Raw genomic sequence first — 15,719 nt, 5'->3', positions numbered from 1 at the left:
TGTGTTTAATTGCCTTATGCAGTATGCCTAGTGGTATGAAGTCAGTTGTAATCTGTTTTTTAAAGTCAGTTGTACGTTTTTACCTTCATCCATTCCTTCAATGAATATTGTGTTCCAACTCTGTGTCAAGCATGGTGCTATGTTCTGTAGAGATATAAAAAGCTGGAGTTCCTCTCATGAAGAAATTTATAATATTCAAACGGATAAGACTGTGAAATGTAAAATGAGGTTGAGTAGGATATGTGTTCTGAATGAGGTACAAGCTCAAGGAAAAGAAGAATCACCCCTGAGTAGTAGATTAGGCAAGACTTCACACAGCAGGTGGGACATTGGTTGACGGGAATTTGTAGAACCTTTAATGTCAGAAGGAAAGGCACTAGCCATACTGTGGATTTGAGGAAGCATTAAACATTCAGTAGACCAGTTTGGTTTAAATGTTGACTGTATATATGGACATGTGGTTCTTTGTAAAAGGGAGATAATAAGTGTCACACAGGAAAGTTAGGACAATTAGATGTGACCTTATATTTTGTAATATTCTTATATTCTTGTAAGTTACCGTTTGTTATACAAATGTAAAATGTGTATGGAAGAACTGGCAAGGAAAGGAAAAAATAAAAGTATAAAAAGCTTGGTCTTAGAGTATAGAGGGCCTTATGAATACGATAAAGGAATGGTAACTTAATTTGGGAGAAAATCGAGAGCCTGCTCTTAGACCTCAGAGCCAGGAGTGACTCGCTCAAATCTTGGCTAAGGAAAGATAAGTATCTCTGCTCAAAATAGAGTAGAGACTGAAAAGCAAATTGGTCAGCTTTTCCAAGAGAAGAGGTATAAGGTAATTAGGTTAGTGGCTGTGAAATTAGGGGGGGAAATGGTTGTAAAGAGTGGAATGGTAGAAATGATAGACTTGGCAATGGAGTGTGAGGAAAGAGTTGCTGGGAGGAATCAGGGTGAAAAGGAAACTTTCTGTCTAGGTGGCATGACCATTACAAAGGGATAGAATGAGGAGTTTGCGTTTGAGCAGGTTGATTTGACCTTGATCCAGGCAAGGGCCTTGCATAATTGGAATGTGAAGATTGGTCTCTGTGAAAAAGTTGTGCATGTGGATAGAGATTTGAGAGTTGTCTACGTGAAGGAGATTTTTTTTTAATTGTGGAAAGACATAACTGTGAGGGACAATTTAGATAGGTGAGGAGGTAGAATTATAGAACCACAGAGTAGGAAAAGGAAGAAAATCCAGAGAAGAAAACATATACAGGTTAAAAAAGGGAAACACTGCTGTGTTGTGTTGGTCAATGATGAGAAAAGTGTCAGAGGAAGGCCCACTCCACAGAAGAATTAAGGAAAATCAGGATGGAAAAAGTTTGCATCGGGTAATTAGGAAAATCCTTTTAGTAAAATAGTAGCTATAAAGGGATGATACAAAGGATTAAAGACAAAGTAGATATTAAGGACTTGAAGGCAAACTTTCAGAAACCTTAGTGATGAAAGAAGGGAGAGAGGTAGATCATGCTTGAGAGAAGTTTTTTTAAAATCAGGGCAGACCTGCCTTATTTATTTATTGGATTTTTAAAAAATTTTTTATTGGAGTCTAGTTGACTTACAATGTTGTGTTAGTTTCAGGTGTACAGCAAAGTGAATCAGTTATACATATATCCACTCTTCTTTAGATTCTCTTCCTGTATAGGTCATTACAGAATATTGAGTAGAGTTCCCTGTGCTATATAGTAGGTCCTTATTAGTTATCTATTTTATATATATGTCAATCTCAAGCTCTTAATTTATCCCTCTCCCCTCTTTCCCCCTGGTAACCATAAGTTTGTTTTCTACATCTGTGACTCAATTTCTGGTTTGTAAATAAGCTCATCTTTACCCTTTTTTTAGATTCCACATATAAGCAATATCATATATTTGTCTTTCTCATGCTGACTTACTTCACTCAGTATGACAATCTCTGGGTGCATCCATGTTGCTGCAAATGGCATTATTTTGTTCTTTTTTTATGGCTGAGTTATATTCTGTTGTATATATATCCCACATCTTCTTTATCCATTCCTCTGTTGATGGACATTTAGGTTGCTTCCATGTCCTGGCTATTGTAAATAGTGCTGCTGCCTGTTTTTAAAATTAGGGGAAGTAGAAGGAAGTAGTCCCTCAAGATGGAACGATTGAAGATGTTGAGACCAAACAATCAAATATTGGAGCGTTTTTGCAAAGAAGGTATGGACGTGGCGTAAGAATAAAGGTATAAAATTCAAACGCTGCTAGAGGAAAGAAAACCTCTATTGAGATTCATCAGTGGGAAAATGGGAAATGTTGTAGAAAGATCATTGAAAGATTTAATGCAGCTTCTACATTCTTTATAAAATAGTTGGTGAGGACATGTGCTAAAGAGGATGGGGGATAAGGTGCGGTTTGGAGTTTTGAGTAAAGTAGAAAAGACTTGATGGAAACTTTCAGGCAGAAGAAATGGAAAGGTGGGATTGTCAAGCAACAGGATGACTCAGAAGAATACAGAAAGCATACATTTTAGTGGATTCAGTTAGCGGGTGAATTGTGCTCTCCTCTCCTATGCTCAATCAGCCAGAACAGAGCCGAAGAGTGAACAGTAAGAGATTGCCAATCCCGAGAATGGAGCTTGGCAAAAAAGATGCTTGGAAAAATGAGGTGACGCTTGGGATTCTAGGGTGGGAGTTCTGGGTTCCAGACTGGGCTGGTGTGGTTGGAGTGGGAGAATGGATAGGGGTTTAGAAAGACGGGATATTCTGAGGAGCATTAAGAGCTAGTCCAGCAGAAGTGAGCAAATGAAAAAGGTAAAAGGTGGCGTTATTTAGAGGCAGTGCGGTTCTAGGAAGTGGTGTAGCTGAAGTATTTAATTACCAAAGTGGAATGAAAGTAAATCTCATTGAAATAGAAGAGAGAAAGGAATCATAAAGAGTAGTAGAGGGATAATGAACAGAGTTTGTAAAGTCCTGGAGCATTGAAGTAGGAAACAAAATAGAGAGGAAGACCAAGCGTGTGCCAAGCAAAGGCAAGCTGTACTGTCACAGTTAGAAGAAAAGTTATGAGATGAGCTTAGATACTACCTGGGGAGGATCTACGGCTTACCCAGGCTGGTGCCTTTGCTGCAATCCTGGGCAAATTCTTTTTTTTTTTTTTTTTAAGAAGATGTTGGGAGTAGGAGTTTAATTTATTTATTAATTTTTGCTGTGTTGGGTCTTCGTTTCTGTGCGAGGGCTTTCTCTAGTTGTGGCAAGCGGGGGCCACTCTTCATCGCGGTGCGCGGGCCTCTCACTACCGCGGCCTCTCGTTGCGGAGCACAGGCTCCAGATGCGCAGGATCAGTAGCTGTGGCTCACGGGCCTAGTTGCTCTGCGGCATGTGGGACCCTCCCAGACCAGGGCTCGAACCCGTGTCCCCTACATTAGCAGGCGGATTCTCAACCACTGCGCCACCAGGGAAGCCCCTGGGCAAATTCTTAACACAGAGGCCGGCTCCCAGTCCATCCGGCACAGCTGTCCTCTGGGGGAGAACGTGCTTTAACTGCCCTCTTAATTTATAGTGAGAAATATAGCTAAACAAATGGACTGGGTACTTATCTCCTCTGATCAGCCTGTCATCTTCCTGGAGATTATGTGACTGCAACATTCAGATTATAATGAGAAGTTGCTTGATAGCAAGGAATCATGGTATGATGGGTGCGTTGGATGATCTTTATAGCTAAAGTCCCCAAGCTCCAATGATCTGATAGCTCTGTCTCCAGTTAAATTTATGGTGAACAAATACAGGGTTCTCTTTTCCATGGGCCACTAAGCAGTGCTGGAGAGAAATGCCCACATTTTCTCCTGGAATCCTCTATCACAATTGCCATGTTCACCATCCTCCCACTAGCTTGTTTCTTCAGAAAGATTGTAATGACTGAGGTGTATGTTTTCTTTTTTTTTTTAATTTTTAAAGGTTACTTTCCATTTACAGTTATTACAAAATATTGCCTATATTCCTCATGTTGCACAATACATCCTTGAGCCTATCTTATACCCAGTTGTTTGTATCTCCCACTTACCCACTCCTATATTGCCCCCCCCAGTGGTACCCACTAGTTTGTTCTCTATATCTGTAAGTCTGCTTCTTTTTTGATATATTCATTAGTTTGTTGTATTTTTTAGATTCCATATATAAGTGATATAGTATTTGTCTTTCTCCAACTTATTTCACTTAGCATAATGTCCTCCAAGTTCATCCATGTTGCAGCAAATGGCAAAATTTTATTCTTTTTAAGACTGAGTAACATTCTGTTGTGTGTATATATATATATCACATCTTCTTTATCCGTTCCTCCATTGATGGACTCTTAGGTTACTTCCATATCTTGGCAATTATAAATAATGCTGCTGTGAACATTGGGGTGCATGATCTTTTCAAATTAGTGTTTTCATTTTTTTCGGGTACATACCCAGGAGTGGAATTGCTGGATCATATGGCAGTTCTATTTTTAGTTTTTTGAGAAACCTCCATACTGTTTTCCACAGTGGCTGCACCAATTTATATTCCCACCAACAGTCTACAAGGCGTCCCTTTTCTCTACATCTTCTCCGTTTGTTATTTGTGTTCTTTTTGATGATAGCCATTCTGACAGGTGTGAGGTGATATCTCATTGTGGTTTTGACTTGCATTTCCCTGATGATTAGCAGTGTTGAGCATCTTTTCATGTGCTTGTTGGTCATCTGCATTTCCTCGTTGGAAAAATGTCTAGTTCTCCTGACCATTTTTTAAAAATTGAAATATAGTTGATTTACAATGTTGCGTTAGTTTCTGCTGTACAGAAAAGTGATTCAGTTATACATGTATATGTATTCTTTGTCATATTCTTTTCCCTTATGGTTTATTACAGGATATTGAATATAGTACCTTGTGCTGTACAGTAGGACCTTGTTGTTTATCTATTTTATATATATAGTAGGAAGTGGATGGACCTAGAGTCTGTCATACAGAGTGAAGTAAGTCAGAAAGAGAAAAACAAATACCATATGCTAACGCACATATATGGAATGTAAAAAAACAGTACTGATGAACCTAATAGCAGGGCAGGAATAAAGACACAGGTGTAGAGAATGGACTTGAGGACACAATGGGGGAAGGGGAAGCTGGGATGAAGTGAGAGAGTAGCACTGATATATATACACTACCAAATGTAAAATCGATGGCTAGTGGGAAGCTGCTGCATAGCACAGGGAGATCAGCTTGATGCTTTATGACGATCTAGAGGGGTGGGATAGGGAGCGTGGGAGGGAGGCTCAAGAGGGAGGAGATATGGGGATATATGTATACATATAGCTGATTCACTTTGTTGTACAGCAGAAACTAACACAACATTGTAAAGCAATTATACTCCAATAAAGATATAAAAATAAAAGAATAAACAAATGGTACCTAATTAAACTAAAAAGCTTTTGCACACCAAAGGAAGCCATTGACAAAATGAAGACAACCTACTGAATGGGAGAAAATATTTGCAAATGATATGACCCATAAGGGATTAATAGCCAACATATATAAACAGCTCATACAACTCAACATCAAAAAAACAAACAACCCAATTAAAAAATGGGCAGAATTTGCAGCAACATGGATGGACCTAGAGATTATCATACTAAGTGAAGTAAGTCAGAAAGAGACAAATACCATATGATATCGCTTACACATGGAATCTAAAATATGACACAAATGAACTTATTTACAAAACAAAAGCAGACTCACAGACATAGAAAACAAACTTATGGTTACCAAAGCGGAAAGGGAGTTGGAGGAGAGGGATAAATTAGGACTCTGGGATTAGCAGATATGTTTACTTAATATAATCATGATTTAGTCCTTCCTCTTGAGTTACCGCCAAGTTACCTTGATTTGATTTTGGCTGTCCTGAGGCAGTTGCCCTAATGGTTGATCTTAGACAAGTCACTTAGCTTTAGATTATTCTAATTTACTTTTCAAAGGGTAAACTTAACTTTAATGTGAAGTTTGTAACAGATTCTGTCCCAGAAGAAACACTTTGATTTCTCATAATTACTTTAATAAAGACACTCTAATGATAGAAGTAACTATAAAAACATGGCCTCTGGACCTAGCACAGTGCTGAATGATTTTTAAGCATTTATCTTTTTTAATCTTCTCGTGAGCATGTTATCCCCACTTATAGAGCAGGAAGCTGAGGCACACAGAAGTTGAGTAATTTTTCCAGGTTCATACTGTTAATAGCAAAGCTAGATTGAACTTCAACTGATAATTCCAAAGCTGGTGCTTTTAACTCTTTATTCCTTCCCTTATTCATTCATTCATTTATTTATTATATATTTTAACTCTGTTCCCTATTGCTCCCTGGTACTATTCCCCAGGAGAAAGGCATTCAGGGTAGGTAGGTATAATACTGCTGCTACTAATGATGATGATAAATATAGTTTCAGTTCCTTATTTGTATCAGGTACTTTACGTACGTTTTTATGGATCCTTATTGCATTTCTATAATATAGATATTTTCTTTGCTTGTGATGAGAACTTTCAAGATGCACCCTTCTAGCAACTTTCAAATATGCAGGACGATATTATTGACTGTAGCCCCCATGCTGTACATTACATCCCCATGGCTTGTTTATTTTATAACTGGAAGTTTGTATTTCTTGACCCCCTTCACCCATCTCACCCACCCACAACACTCCTCTGGCGACCACCGATCTGTTCTTTGTATCTATGAGTGTCTGTTCTCTTTATGAGTTTTGCTTTGTTTGTGCGTTTATTTTGTTTTGTAGCTTCCACATATAAGTGAAATCGTATGGCATCTTTCTCTTCTGACTTGTTTCACTTAGCATAATACCCTCAAGGTCTATCCATGTTGTCACAAATGGAAAGATTTTATTTGTTTTATGGCTGAGTAGTGTTCCATTGTGTGTGTGTGTGTGTATGTAGGTGTGTGTATATATATATATATATATATATATATATATATATATATATACACACCTACACACACATATGTGTGTGTATGTATATATCACTGTAGATATTACTTTTAAAATATTTTATATGAGATAATTAAGGTTGAAGAGATCATATAACTTTTACAAAGTCTTATAGCAGGTAGCTGGATTATTTGCCTCCAGAACCAAAGTGCAAAGAAATTGCTAGATGGAAGTTTGTGGCACTTCTGGAGGGTAGCAAGTTGCCCAGGATAACTCAGGCCTAAAGTACATGGACAGGTGAAGCTGTTGAGGGGATCAGGGAGATTAAAGGGGTAAAGGAGAATTTCTGAATATTTTTAAAGGATGAGTAGGTCCTTAAGTATCAGATGGAAGATTGGAAATTTGGAGTGGTAGGAAAAAGAGAGACTCTTGAGTGGTGGCAAAAGAGACTAAAAGTTGTTATTTTCTGATAGACTGAAGTCACGTAATGCAGGAAAAAGTATGGCAGAGATAAAAGAATTCTACCATTATTTAGAGGAGAACACGTCACTCAGATTTTTCTTTTCAGATAAATAGCTCAGATGGGATCATTGTTCTCAGACATGACAGCATTTGAAATCTCTCAAACTTACAGAAAAGAATTCAGCATGTTGTGTTTTTAAATGCAAAGCTTTAGAAGGGTGCTCTATTATATCACCTATGGCATATTTATAAATGTCATGGCGCTAGTGAGGATGGGTGAAGTTCTGGTGGCCAGAGATGATTCTTTTTAACTTTCTGGTGGATGTATGCTTGGCAACCACAAAGCCAGCAGTGGTCTCCGTTTATTTGGCTTTCGTTCAGAAACTATTTTCCATCACAATAAATCACCAGTCTCTTTAGCATCAGGTAGCGGGTGATCACAGATTCAATTACAGTACCTGATAAAATCGCGAATATCCTGGTAGTTCCTTTATATACTGCCTCTTCTCTTCAACAGTGAGCCTTTTAAAAACTTGGGTTCATCAGGAAAAGGGAGTCTTTATTCTTTAGTGTATAGATGAGTATATTTGAACAATGGCAAAAAGCAATGGGCTGGGGGCCTAAAAGAAAAAGTATCCTCTTCGTTTCCTTCCTATTCTTTTTGCCTAGTTTTAATGGCATTGCAAGTATAATTGAATGCGCCTCTTGGGAGTGAAAGCTGTACTTGATTAAGCTAATTATGGAGAGTAGCTGGGGTAGGTCTTGGTAGGAGTGGTTTGGCGTAGTCAAGCTTTCGTGAATTTTATAGTCCAGTCTACAGATTCATAGACCTTAGATTTGGCCAAGACTTAGAAGTCATCTGGGCTAACATCTCACACTGTAAATTTCTTCTTCACCATCTTTCCCAGGCAGACGGGTAGGCGTGGACTTTCTGCTTGAGATCTTCCAGCAAGTTCACTAGCCTGGAAGCGTGAACGCTCTAGGAAGACAAGGACTGCAGGGGTTTTGCTTTGCACCGTGTCCACCAGGTGTGGCAGTGCCTTGCTCTGTTGTCGAGTAGCTCTAATTATTGGGAAGTGCCGCTTACTGCTAGTTTTCAAGACTTGGAATAAAATATATCCCACATGAAATCCCATTTCTGCCACTTACTGTGTAACTTTGGGCAATTTCCTAACCCCTCTGATTTCAGTTTTTGCCTGTGAAACAAGAAGGCAGTACGTAACTAGTGAGTTTGTGTGTTGTGTTCCGAGACCTACTTGTAGAATTGTTTAAAGAGATTAATCAAAATGTCTACAAAGAATCTGACACGTAGGAGGTACTTTGTAGGACCCATTCCCCTTGGGCCTAATTCTGATCTTTTTCTGGGTGTGTGGTATTTGATACTGAGTTCAGATCCCATGGTAATTTGTCCAGTATAGAGTGAAATAGAACCATTGTTTTTTATGTACAGGGCGTTATATGAGTTCTTTTTAAAGATGTAAAATAAGGATGTGGACAACTGGGCATGAAACCGTGCACCAGCAGTGGTGTCCCTGCCTTCCTAAATCTGTAGCTATATAATGGTTATGAAGAGCAAAATCATTAGGTTTCCTGGAGGCGTGAAGAGAGGAGGGAAATACAGGCTTATATCAGAATTTATTAGCATCAACTAAGACTTCTAATCTGAAACAACTGGTGGAAAAGAGAAAATTTCAGTTACACTATTGTTTGGTCTACATTAAAGCAATCAATTGAAGTGATTCCCTTTGGACTCACTGGTTTTATTTTTCAACTTGGTTTAGAGACAGTCTAAATAATTTTTTTTTTGAAACTATCGGCTGCAACTATTTATAATGTGAATTTTCGAATTACTCATTATGCACTCGTAAAAGATTTGAAGGCCCAAGAGGGTGAATTTGTCCTTTGCCTGATGTTTATAAGAGATTGGCAGTGTTGAGAGAAGGAAAAGCTTCATTTTCTCCATCATCCTTTCCCATTCCAGAATGTGTTTACTTGGTGAGAGAAGCCACCCCAAATATTCTCTTGTTAGGGCCTTCATTTTGGGAAACATGTTATTGATTTTTAAGTAACCTCTAAAGTATTATTACACTCTTCTTGAAAACCTGTTAATAGGGATGTATAACTTCCACAAAGTAGGCTAGGCAAATTCCAGTGATAGAACTTCACTAGTAGTTTCTAGGGAAACAAGAACTTCACTAGTAGTTTCTAGGGAAAACAATGATACTATTTTTTTATTATTATTTTAAAAAAGCTAAAACTAGGGGAAATAGGGTTCTGAGGTATTCTGCCTTATCTGTAGGGATGCAATAATCCCCTCACTATATCAGTAAAGTAGATTTCCTTTGGAGAACCTATAGCATAAAGAGAAATGTTTTTAGTTTACAGACCCAAGGGACTTTACTGAAGGTTATGCTTTCCACAAACTGTCTGCTACTGTTACTTTGAAATGGAAAATTTTATTTCTGCTTCATTTATATTTAGTGTGGTTTGGGTACTAAGTGTACATCAGACCTTGATGAATTGTCATGGCTGGGTGGTAATAACAGTCCATTAAAGTGAGCACTCTGTTTTTTAGCCATGCTGGATAACTGAGAAAGTGTGTGTGTGCGTGCACCTGTCCTTGAGCATCATGAAAGCTGGTGTTATTTCCCACTTCTTCAAGTCTTTCTCTTCTATCCTTTGGACTCTATTTGGCCGAATGGCTACAAACCCAAGGAAATAATTTCACATCCACATTTTGTAAATTTTGAGACATAAGTTATTTATTTTAGTAAGCAATTTAGTAAACATTTAAGACAACAATGAACTGAACTACTTTTAAAGTGTTTCTATTAAAAGGTAACTTGCCACAATAGATTGTTTCCTTAGGAAGAAAAACTTAACATGGGAATTTCTTTTAAAAAGACTCTTAGGAATATTAATCTGATTTATATTCAAATACGAAAAGATTGATTTTTAAATGATTTTCTTATAATTATTTTGAATGTTATATCTTCTCTACTATGCCTTTATAAATATTAATTGGGTATATGATATATGTTGTTTATTTTTGTAGTTAAAACAGAGCCAATGAGCAGCAGTGAAATAGTTTCAACAACAGCAGACGGGTCTTTAGACAATTTCTCAGGTTCAGGTAAGGAATAAATATTAGATTTTCACAGTAATATGAAACATTATTTTTCCTAGTTTACATATACAAATATATGTGTGTATATGTATGTGTGTGTACGCATGTGTATATGTATATATGTGGATATCATCTGTGTAATACTGTATAGTTTTTCTCAGCGTCACATATTTGCAATTCTGATGTTTTTGTTTGGTGTGATGAAGTGTTTGCTGAAAATGTTGGTATTCTGTAAAGGAGAAAAAAATCAAAAGGGGAATTGTTCTCCGTCTTCTCTAAATTATCTTTATTATGTTGATGACTCCTTCCCTCTGTCTCTCATCTGTGTGATTTTTTCTTTCTTTTTTTTTTTTTTTAACATCTTTATTGGAGTATAATTGCTTTACAATGGTATGTTAGTTTCAGCTTCACAACAAAATGAATCAGTTACATATATACATATATTCCCATATCTCTTCCCGCTTGCGTCTCCCTCCCTCCCACCCTCCCTATCCCACCCCTCCAGGCGGTCACAAAGCACCGAGCTGATCTCCCTGTGCTATGCGGCTGCTTCCCACTAGCTAACTACCTTACGTTTGGTAGTGTATATATGTCCATGCCTCTTTATCGCTTTGTCACCGTTTACCCTTCCCCCTCCCCATAGCCTCAAGTCCATTCTCTAGTAAGTCTGTGTCTTTATTCCTGTTTCACCCCTAGGTTTTTCATGACATTTTTTTTTTAATTCCATATATATGTGTTAGCATACGGTATTTGTCTCTCTCTTTCTGACTTACTTCACTCTGTATGACAGACTCTAGGTCTATCCACCTCATTACAAATAGCTCAATTTCGTCTCTTTTTATGGCTGAGTAATATTCCATTGTATATATGTGCCACATCTTCTTTATCCATTCATCCGATGATGGACACTTAGGTTGTTTCCATCTCTGGGCTATTGTAAATAGAGCTGCAATGAACATTTTGGTACATGACTCTTTTTGAATTATGGTTTTCTCAGGGTATATGCCCAGTAGTGGGATTGCTGGGTCATATGGTAGTTCTATTTGTAGCTTTTTAAGGAACCTCCATACTGTTCTCCACAGAAAAGTTTTCTTTCTTTTTTAACAAATTTATTTATTTATTTATGGCTGTGTTGGGTCGTTGTTGCCACACGCGTGCTTTCTCTGGTTGCAGGGAGCAGGGGCTACTCTTCGTTGCGGTGCGTGGGCTTCTCACTGCAGTGGCTTCTCTTGTTGCGGACCATGGGCTCCAGGCGTGCAGGCTCAGTAGTTGTGGCATGCGGTCTCAGTAGCTGTGGCTCGCGGGCTCTAGAGCGCAGGCTCAGTAGTTGTGGCGCACGTGCTTAGTTGCTCCGCAGCATGTGGGATCCTCCCAGATCAGGGCTCGAACCCTTGTCTCCTGCATTGGCAGGCAGATTCTTAACCACTGTGCCACCAGGGAAGTCCCTATGTGATTTTTCTAATCACGCACAATTTGGCTTCTGATAGCCCCTAAACAGACTTGCCACGGCATCCTCCTAACTAACTCTCATGTCAACTAGAGATCAGACTTTGTCAAGCAGCTTTAGATCCTTAATTAATTTTTTAATCTCTTTCATTTTGAGAAAGCCTGCCTTCAACAAACAAAACATACAAGTTTCACCTCCATGATGATGAAATTGCTGATAAGAACGTGACTGTGATAATAAATTCACTGTGAGGCTCTGATTGTATCTTTTCCAAATTACCCAGCTTGGACTCTTTCAATTAAAACTCATTCTTATCGGAAGTAATTCTTCAATTTTTTAACCCTTTTCAAGTGATTTGCTGTGTTTATGAGACCTCTCAATTGGAAATGCTATACTTTTCTAAGTTTGTGATTGATTTCGTCTAGCTCTTGGGATCATTTCACATACACTCCAATTAGAAGGAGTTATAAATAGATATAAAATGAAATGCAGATGCACAACTTTTATGCTGATGATACCAGCTGGAGGCAATAAGGAGATAACAACAGGTGTTACACCCATAGTTCTTTCATAAAGCATTTACTAGAATTTGACTTATGTCAGGCAGTGTGCTTGGTGCTGTTATGGATTCAAAGGTGTATGAGAACGGTCCTGCCTTGCGACTTAATAGGGCGAAGTAATCACCAGGCCATCATAGTACAGCTGGATAATGCTGAGGGAGGCCCGGGGACCCCTAAGAATACCCAGGAAGGACCCAACAGAGACCGAGTTGGGGTGGGGTGGTCAGGGAGGGTTTCCTGGAGAGGATGCCTGCACTCAGCCTTAAAGAATGTGTAGGAATAAAGCACATGTAGAATTGAGGATGGGGAAGCTGGACGGGTGGAGTGTTCCGTGGGAGGAGACCAAGGCACGGAGGTGTGGAACTTGGAGGCACCACTGATGGTTCAGTATTCTTGGTGTGTCCGGTGTGAGCAGTGCGGGGTGTGCTGCACGGAGAGGAAGGGACCAGAGTCTAAACAGGCAGGTGTGTTCCACGTGGCATGTGTGTTTTATCCTGAGTGCCACGGGAGGCATCAGGTTGCGTGATCACTTTCCCTTATGGAAGGACTCAGGCAGGATGGAGGGGAGGTTGGGGAACTGAAGGGGAGAGAACAGTTAGGGGTTTTTGCAATCATTTTCACAAGAAATGCTGAAGACCTGAGATAGGGTGCTGGCAATGGCTGTGAAAAGGTGATGGATTAAGATGTATTTATGAAATAGAATTTATGGTCATAGTGCCCAATGAGCATGGTGGGGATGAGTGAAGCAGAGAGAAAAGGGAGGAGTGAGGGAATCTGAGAGGTATGACTGAGGAAGAAAGGTGGTAGCTTCTGTTTGGGGCTTGTTAGTGGTGATTTAACACGCACCTGAAGATGTTGGAGCTCAGGAAAGATCTGGAATGGAAATTCTGAAAGTGTACAGAGAGTTGACGCTAGCAGGGTATAACAAGGTTGAAGACAGAACCCAGGGAAAACCAATACATAAGAGATGGGTAGAGGATAAGATGAAAACACAGGTGATTAGGGAAGAAGAAAAAGAGTATTGAAATGGAAGTAAAGGCAGGAAAGAAACTTCAAGGAAGCACTTCTATATGATAGATTCATATACAGGTTTTAAAAATGGTTTTTTAAAAAAACTTAATGACATGAGAAAATGTTTACTTATATTAAGTGTAAAGCAGATTATAAAAGAGTAATATGTTCCGTGTAATCACAGTTTTGTTTAAAAAGACATTTATTTGTATGTATTTGCGTCTGTGTGTATGTGTATAAAAATTAATGGTTGGCTCTCTCTGAATGGTGGAATATAATTTGAATTTTATTCCTTCTGCCTTCTTCATATTTTTTTGCAGAGCATATGTATAACATTCATACTTTTAAAAAGTAATCATGTTAAAGTACAAGTTAAAAATCACATACTAAACTGCAAAGAGATAATTTTTTTGAAAGTATCTGTGAATAATAGTATTGCATCATGGTTTCTCCTGATTTTTATCACAGTACCGTGGGGAAGAAGTTCCTCGTTTTTAAGAAATACATATAGAAGTATTTATGAGTAAAGGGACATCATATTTGCAACTCCAAAAAAATGTGAGTTATACATGTGCGTAATACACACATATAGAGAGAGAAAGAGAATAAAGGATAAAGTTAATCTCATAAAACATTACCATTTGTGGAATTTGGGTGAAAGAGATCTGGGAAGTTTTTCTACTATTCTTGCAACTTTTCTCCAGTTGTCGAATTATTTCAAAATAAGAAAATAAAAAGTGAGAAGCATGAATGAATTTAACCTATGGCAGTTTCAGTGGACAAGCGGGCTTCATCTCCCCCTGTGCCCGCTGGCCTACATGCCCTACTTCTGGGTCTCCAGCATAGTTCCTAGCAGATAGTTTGTGCTCATAAAGTTTATTGAGTGGATGAATGACTCAATGAATACGATGAGGAAGTGGAGACAGGAAAGAGAAAAATGTCTTTCACGTCGATAAGTGGTAAAGGGAGAAGAAGAGAAGGTAGTCTGTTAGAAAGAGGGCTGGAGGGTTGGGGATGGCATTTAGGTCAGGGTGTTTTGGGCTGCCAGCACGAACTTTATAGAGGCAGGGGTGAAAGGTAGAGGTGACCCTGATGGGGCAGCAATGGCTTAAATTCAGAACAGGAGTGGGTCAGCCTAGAAAAGGAATAACTTTTCCACAGAAATATCAGGGAAGATTGATGGAAAGTAACACAGATGAGTTTGAAGTGGAGGAGGAGGAGACAAGACTTTGAGGGAATTCCTGCCTGATTCCTCTGTTCGAACCTTCCAGTGGCTCCCATTCCTCTCTGAGTAAAAGCCGATTCATTACAATCAGCCTGCAAGCCCCGTCAGACCTTATTGCCTGCTTCCCTTGCCTCCTGCTGTTCCTCTAATAAGGGCCTCTGCAGGGGCAGTGCCTCTGCCTGGAACACGTCTCTGTGCACCTGCCTGACTGCTTCAGCACCTTCAAATCCCACCATTGAGGCTCACCCTGACCACCTTACTCAGTGTTACAAAACTCTTACTATAGACTTCCAGAATCCCCCACCCACCCAATAACACTTCGAACCTTTTACAAACTATATCATCCACTTGTGTATTAGGTTTATTGCTGGTCTCTCACCCCCACCAGAATGTAAGCTTGAGATGGCAGGGATTTGGTCTTCTTTTGTTCATTTGTATCCCTGACACCTGAAAACGTATCCAGCTTGTGTTAGGCACTCAGATATTTACTAGATAAATTATTGAATACATGAATGAATGATGGCTTCTACTTTTCTCTCTGAAGTGACTCAACATGAGAAGAAAATTGAGGATGCCAGTAAAAGACGAGTTTCAAATAACTTCATGTATCTAGGCTAGATAGAAAAAAGTGAAGGAAGGGGATAATAAATTGAGAGAGGATAAGGATGTCAGGGGGCCTGCCTCTCTTGATGGGTTGGAGAATAGATGAGATGGGAATAAAGGAATGAAAATTCTGGAAGAAGAGGATGTTCCTTCCTTAATCTCAGAACTCAGTGAGGCCTCCACCTGATGCTTCTGGAGTTGGTTCTCTGTACTTCCCTTCCTCAGCCTTTATCACTCCTTTAAAAATTACTGGATCATCTTTCCTTCTGCTAAACTGTGCGTCATCTTTGCATCATCTTTCCTCCTGCTAAACTGTAGCCCTATGAGAACAG

At 39.0% G+C, this 15,719-nt stretch overlaps 1 protein-coding gene across 7 annotated transcripts in view; it reads left to right on the top strand.

Moving 5' to 3' along the window:
* The window catches only part of EYA1 (EYA transcriptional coactivator and phosphatase 1), a 328,161-nt gene that overhangs the window by 187,276 nt on the left and 125,166 nt on the right, over positions 1-15,719 (top strand). For all 7 annotated transcript variants that reach the window (XM_060127905.1, XM_060127904.1, XM_060127902.1 and 4 more), the window contains one exon: positions 10,470-10,547. In XM_060127905.1, coding sequence (XP_059983888.1) covers positions 10,484-10,547 — 64 coding nt within the window. In that variant the 5' untranslated portion in view covers positions 10,470-10,483. The remainder of the gene's footprint in view (positions 1-10,469; positions 10,548-15,719) is intronic.

This window comes from Lagenorhynchus albirostris, chromosome 17, assembly GCF_949774975.1.
Source record: "Lagenorhynchus albirostris chromosome 17, mLagAlb1.1, whole genome shotgun sequence".
In the NCBI taxonomy this organism is placed as follows: domain Eukaryota; kingdom Metazoa; phylum Chordata; class Mammalia; order Artiodactyla; family Delphinidae; genus Lagenorhynchus; species Lagenorhynchus albirostris.
The sequence above is the reverse complement of the archived record's forward strand: the minus strand, read 5'-3'. Positions and strand labels throughout refer to the sequence as shown.